The sequence below is a fragment of the Microchirus variegatus genome (genome assembly GCF_963457635.1).
Source record: "Microchirus variegatus genome assembly, chromosome: 4".
In the NCBI taxonomy this organism is placed as follows: Eukaryota; Metazoa; Chordata; class Actinopteri; order Pleuronectiformes; family Soleidae; genus Microchirus; species Microchirus variegatus.
This window is the reverse complement of record NC_139805.1, coordinates 15,044,772-15,051,844: the sequence shown is the minus strand read 5'-3', so window position 1 is coordinate 15,051,844 and position 7,073 is coordinate 15,044,772. Positions and strand designations below refer to the sequence as shown.

The window sequence follows — 7,073 nt, the reverse complement described above, 5'->3', positions numbered from 1 at the left end:
CCAAAAGCACAAAACAGACAGACAGACATCCCTCCCTGACGATGCAGTGCAATGACATGGTTATCTGGTAATGGCTAACAGTAAATGTGACTGTGAATTTGAGTTATATTCACACTTTAATTCATGTCGTGGCATATGATACAGAACATCTGCGGTATCATTTAATACGGTATGTTGTTAGAATACTGCATTACAATTAATACACTGTAGTATCACAAAGAACCCATGTAGAGAAAGCATGTGAATCGCATCCCTGCACTAAAATATGAAAATTAATCAATATGAACAGAATACACTGCAGTGTGGAAGCCATTTAGGAGGAAATAACAAATGTCACGTGAAGTTGGTCAGTGTCAAACCACAGTGCCACCTTGTTGCAAACAAAAAGCAGAAAACTTCACCTCACCTGCAAAGTTCTGCCCTCGCTTCTCATAAGCCTTGTTCCACAAGCACTGACTTTGGCCTGGAAACAAGAAAACAAAAAGGAACAAAGATCTTATGAGAGTCTCCATACATACATGACAATATCAAATGTGTGAGCGTGAACGTCAATGAGGACCATCGTCACCTTGCAGACTTTTTCATCGTCTCCTGTGGGACTGACTGCTGATGCTCCTGCTGTTTCTGCTCCTGCTCCATTCTGCACACACAGTTATTGTGGAGCAGCTGAGCTGTTGTTGCTCATAAAAACATTTGTGCAGACAAACAGTTAAGCTTTAGATTTAATTTGTGTTCAAACCACTGCTCAGTTACCTTTCCCTCCTGACTTTAATCCTCTCCTCGTCAAATCTGAAAATAAGGGCGACAGTGCATTACTTATATCATTAATTCACAAGTCATTTCACACACTTTACTGTCAACATTAAAAATGTATTCATCTTTACTTTACTAAGATACAAGTTAATTTGTCCTCCAGTAGATTTACATGAACCATCACAATTTTTTAATCACAGCAGAAGAAAACTGCTGCCTGCAGCTCACTTTCTCCATCTAGTGGTTAGAGGTACTTACTGCACCACACACTCTGGGACATGAACGTGCTCCATGGGGACCATTTCTGCCAGTTCGTCCAGACTGTGGACATACTGGATCTTATTCATGAACTTCACACTGTGGAGAATTATGAGAGAATGACAACATAAGTAAGGTTTGCTTCATATTTCTGAACCTTTGGATGAAAAGCAGGCTCTTCTAATATGTATTTTAGGTTTAACGAAGAGCTGGTAACAAATGAAACATCATTAGAAAAATTTTCAGTCAATACAAGTCTATTTACTTATTATTATTATGTTAGTGTTTGTGTGTATCACCTGATGAAGGGCCTGGATATAGCCAGGACAGTGCGTATGAACCACGTGGGATGAGCGATGACCAAAGACTTCAGGTTCTTCCTCAGTCTGCCATCACAACACAAACAGTAAGTGCATTCATTCAGCAGAGAGTTGCTTTAAAATGTCCAAGTACTAGTAAAAAAAACTAAAACAAACATGATTTTCATCACCTTCTGTCAATCATCTGGTAACATTTCTTAAGCCAGCTGATGCCAGGCATCTTACTGCGAGGAGTGGCTCCGTTCATGTAGATGATAAGGTAATCTTCAGCCACAAGCATCTCCAGACTGCTCACCACATACCTTCAGAAGAAGAGGGCAGGTGTGTTTTACACAAGAAATGGAAGACTTTAATATAATATAATATAATATAATATAATATAATAAAATATAATATAATATAATATAATATAATATAATATAATATAATATAATATAATATAATTTAATATAATATAATATAATATAATATAATATAATATAATATAAAATAATATAATATAATATAATATATCATATAATATAAAGACATAATATTATGGTAACCAAACCAGAACGATTGACAATGTTACTTTATGTTTGTGTTGTTTAACATTAAATTAAGACAAAATGTAGAAAAGGGGGCGAGATTAATAGATTTCTGTTTTAGTCAGGTTTAGATCTGTTTATTTATGTGTTGCAATATTGTTGTGTTTAATATTATTCATGTTATTGGTTATTCTTGTCTTTTATTTCATTATTTCATTTGAAAAACATACTGCATTATACTACTACATAATCATCCTAGCATACAAAATACCATTTTCAGTAAAAAAAACAAAAAAAACCACATTGCATCATCTAATAGATTTGTTCAAACACAATTTGTTTGAATACAAATCAATGTATTCATGAAGCCAGTCCCACAATTTAATGTTCAAACTTTGCATTGAAAAGTAAAACTCACAGAAAGAGGTTTTCCATGATGTAGTGATAGTCTGCACAGCTGCTGTCAGGCAGGTAACAGGCAGAGAACACGATGATGGCATTGAGACCTTCTCCATAATAACCTGTTGAGAGTGCGGACAAATGACAGCAACAGTTACCTCAGGTCTGACAGTGATGCCTGTTGTTCTTCCTTGAGTCTGCCCCTTCACTGACCTCCATGTGTGATGACCCGCATATAAGGTCTGATGACCTGCATGTCAATACGATGCTCCTGCTCTCCGATGATCACTGTTCTCCAGAGGCGTCCGTTGTGGGCGTTCCCGTCTTCATCCACTTCTGCTGAGCTGTTGCATGGACCTGCTTTGGCCGAGGCCACCGGTGTGTCATCTGTACAGACACAAAGACACATTCTCCTCTTAAATATCAAACAATACTTAAGTTACTGAGTTCATACTTAACTGTTTGCAGGTTATTTCAAACTAACAGAGAAATTGGATATATGTAATTCCAACAACAGAGTGAAATGTTATAAATACATGATATTCCTCCATTGGCAAGCCTCTGACTAATAATATATAACAAAATATGTAATATGTTCATTTAGAGTGTCCTAGAGAACCCTGTAACATAAGAGTCAGATTAGACAGAACTTTGAACAGTGATCCACCAATGAATCTGTCAAGTAATTCATTTATGTCAATTTTGGCCTTTGTTTGTATTCGACATTGGCAGATCATTTTCTAACTTAAAAACTGCTAATTCCAGTACAACTTTGTTGTATTCAATATTTTAGTTGTAACTTAGTTTGATTATAATGTTAGTTATGAACAAGTTGAGGATCAGTGTTATAATATGTGATCACAGGGGTTAAAACAGATGTATACTTCTCCTAACCTTCCCACTCTAGTTCGTTGCCATTGGTGATGAACTCCAGCGAGTCTGTCTCGTCTGGAGTGTCAATGTCGTCAACGTTGATGTCCAGGTCGTCCGGTGTGTCCAGGAAGTCGTCTGACAGCAGAGATCCCTCGCTGTGGTCCAGGGAGAGGTTCATGTCTGGGGCCAGCAACGTACGACGTTTACGGCTGGACGAGGACCCTCCTCCACCTCCTCCTCCTCCTCCTCCAGGTGGGTTCACATTCAGGGAGTTAGGGGGGGCTACAGCACCAAAACAAGGAGAGGAGGTGAGACTTTGACTGGACTCATCTGTGATCATGAAGATGTTATACTTACAGCCTCTGTCATCTGTGAGACCACAGGAGGCGTCCATGTCTTCGTACTCTGGCAGAGGTCTGGAGAGAAACATACACAGGTAAGTCCTTCAAGAATGTGGTAACAGTACAGTGTTGTAATGTACAAATACTTTTTTTTACTGTACTTAAGTACACAATTCATCTATACTTTACTTTGTTATTTATATTGCTAGAATATTTTATTCCACTACATTTCCTAAATCATTTGTGAACTTTTACTACCCTCTAACTACCTTTGTTACTTGATACAAAGTACAGTAAATATCATATACTTTTACTTGACTTTATTTAAGTAATATTATAAAAAAGTGACTTCTTCTACCAAAGCCATTTTCTGGTAAGATACTTGTACTTTTAACTAACCCTAAGATAAGATAAGATAAGATACGACATGTAGGCAAAATACAGGATAAACAAGACAAAATATATCAAGTTAGAGTCAAGGTTCAGGAAAGCAATTCAAACATGCACCTGCCTCTTGACCAACTTACTGGCTCTTCAAATAAAAGCAACCTCAAATGTGGTTTGCCTCGATTCATTACCTCGTCTAAAGGAGGTTATGTTTTTGGTTATGTCCGTGTATCTGTTTGTGAGCAGATTTTTGATGACATTTTCTGGGTGTAGTAAGCAAGTTATGGCCAAAGGAAGAGATCAATTTCTGGTGCAAATACAGATCATAATCTGAATGTGTTGACACTGTACAATGAGCAGCCTCGGAGGAGTTTAGTCCTCTCTGATCTCTGAACTCTCGTCTTCAAACACGGTCTTTAAGTGGCCCCCCGTCATAAAACAGAAACACTGTGATTAAGGATGGCGTCCATTTGATCACGAGCACCGATTGTTGACACTGATCTGGCAAAGCAGTGAACAGCACAACAAGCTCAGGAGGACAGAGGTGGTAATTAATGTCTCACTGGGGAGAGATGAAGATTATAGAGCTGCCAGGCAGAGCAGAGGCTGGGGGGAGGAAAAAAGGGGAAGGGGAGGGACAAGAAATAAGAGACAGAATGTGTGGCAAAAAGAAAAAAATAATATATTTAGGTTGTGCAGCTGTGCTGTTGACAACCTGCACAGAAGGAGAAGTGAATCTACTTGTGTGTGTGTGTGTGTTTGTTTATAAGTAATGAATGCACGCACGTTATACGGCTGATGCACTCACACGTGTTCCCCATCAGCAACAACACCACATGAGAGCGAGCAAGTGTAAACAGAGATGTAACAGCTAAATGGACAAAAGGAGCTGCAGACAGTGACAGTGCAGTGTTTTCCAGCAGAGGTGGGTTTTTATCTGCATTCCTGTGAAAGCCAACCGCTTCAGCCAACCCCTCTGCAGGAGGACAGTGCGTGACAGTGTGTCCTCCTCCTCCTGATCCAAAAACACTGGCTTTGGACCAGAGACACAGGCGCTGGTGAACAGTCTGAATCTATTCCCCAGAGGAGCCTGCGGCGATTAATAGTCCAACGCTTCCTTTGTCACAAATGAAGTGACACACAACAGAAAAAAACACACACAACAGACTCTCTTTTTAACAATAGCATGATTATCCCTTTGGTTTCCCCCCCGTTTGCAGCTGCATTGTCTTTCTGCTACATCAACAGCAGGATGAAGCAGTGACGCTTACCTTCTGGAGCGAGTACAGAGGCTGCTTTGGTTAAAGTCGATTCAAATAAGCTTCTTTTTTAATCTCACAAATCTTTGTGTTTGGTTTGCTTAATCATCCACCGTCTCCTCAGCTGATGGGAGACGAGCTAGAGCAGAGCATCACTCTGACGCTGCCTTAATAATCCATATGCTGCTGCTGTTTATTCCTCCGTCGTCAACCAAAACCTCCCACCATTTTCCTGGCAATGCTGTTTTGTTGATGCCGTGACTGCTGTTGCGTCACATGACGTGGACTGAGACCATTTGCAGACAGGCGTTGCACCTGCTCCCTGGCTTCCTGATTCTCATCACATGGAGGAGGGAGGGAAGAGGGAAGAGGGAGGAGGAGGAGAGAGGAAGGAGGAGGGAGGAGGAGGAGAAGGAGGATGGAGCTCAGCAGAAACTGTCTTCACACCTCCCCTCGTGTTCTTTTTCTACCTGTCAAGCTTTTTCAATTCAAAACCTGTGAACATCCAGTCAACAACACGCTGTCATCTCTGTCTCTACAGCCATCTTCACTGTGTACTCGTCTTTCCTTCATCCATCTTTCCCTCTGTTTATTCATACTGTGGCAGATCATCTATCAGGAGTCTTATTTTAGAGCCTCTCACTGTGAACATGATGTTGAAGGTCACTGCTCAAACATGACTATACATATTTTCACATTGAAATGACACCTGTGAGTATATCCTTTTATTATCTTCATTTTAATTTACTGTTTATTTCCTCTTCTTCTTCTATTCCTGCTGTCTCTTGGTCAGTTATTATAGTATTTTTTAGTCTCTGGTGCTTTCTCATCACTTATTGTTGAGATCTGCCACAAAGCAATTTGAGATGCATTGCTCTGCATGAATAAAGTCTCACTGACTGACTAATTGATTGATTGATTGATTTAACACACAAGTGCCCCATTAACCTCTGCATGTTTATGGACTGTGGGAGAAAAGCGGAAAACCGGAAGGTAGTACAGGAAGTACATGCAAACTCCACACAGAAAAGCCTTTGGCCGAACTGGGATTTTAACTGATAATCGTCTTATTATGAGGCAATAGTGCTGGCCGCTACTCCACTGTGTGGAATATATTTTAAGAATACACCTTGACAAAAACAGTCTATGTAAAACAAAACATTAATCAGTAATTAATTACACATTTAAGACTAAATAATGAGTTGCGTACCCTCATTAAAACCCACACAAACTAAGGAGATAAGAGAAAGATGCAGTTATGCCAACTGCTGTAAAACACCAAAGGAGAGGAACAGGAAGCATAAAACAGCTCAAAGAGATTATTTAAGAACTGCTTTTCTCAGTTAATGTTTTGTTTCAACATCTAATGTAAAATGGACATCTGAGAGAGTTGACCAGTAGAAATGCATAGGAACCCACCTGGGGAAGTCTTCATCCTGCCACTCATCTTTCACTTCCATGTTGTCCATTCGTAGAGTTGCCTCTGTGGTGCCCATCCCTCAGAGAGGAGAGCAGGGGCCTGCAGGTGGAAACACTCATGAATGAAGACCCATTTAGAAAATGTCAGATAAAACAGCACTATAGACAGTGAGCTCAGTGGCTGCACCACAGAGACACGTTTGAATTTGTATAAGGATTTGACTCTTTTTTTTTTTTTTTAAATCGGGGCAGACACTGCTGGTCACATGGCTTTTATCCCCCTGCCCATAGGAGCTCATGTGAGACGCATGTGACTTGAGTTCTCTCCTAAAAGTCGAATATTATGTCCAAATTTTATTCAGGAGACAAGTGTCAGGGACAACTTTCAAAACCTAATCCTCCCTCACTGTTCCTTAATCCTCCCACTTATGTGGCTGCTGCTGCCTTTTTGATGTCTACTCACACAGAGGTTTTATGTAACAAATAGTTCTAATAGCTCACCTCAGACCTAATATCCACTCATGTATGCACGAGAAC

The 7,073-nt window shown here is 39.9% G+C and overlaps 1 protein-coding gene across 1 annotated transcript; it reads right to left on the bottom strand.

Annotated features, from left to right (window-relative positions):
- Positions 1-749: 749 nt before the first annotated feature.
- Positions 750-6,613, bottom strand: atcaya (ATCAY kinesin light chain interacting caytaxin a; the record flags this gene model as incomplete). The annotated part of the gene is made up of 9 exons (XM_083888069.1): positions 750-789; positions 1,012-1,110; positions 1,311-1,397; positions 1,502-1,633; positions 2,277-2,379; positions 2,471-2,644; positions 3,152-3,412; positions 3,488-3,546; positions 6,537-6,613. 9 exons carry the CDS (start codon positions 6,611-6,613, stop codon positions 750-752), a joined length of 1,032 nt encoding a protein of 343 aa, XP_083744195.1.
- Positions 6,614-7,073: the final 460 nt, after the last annotated feature.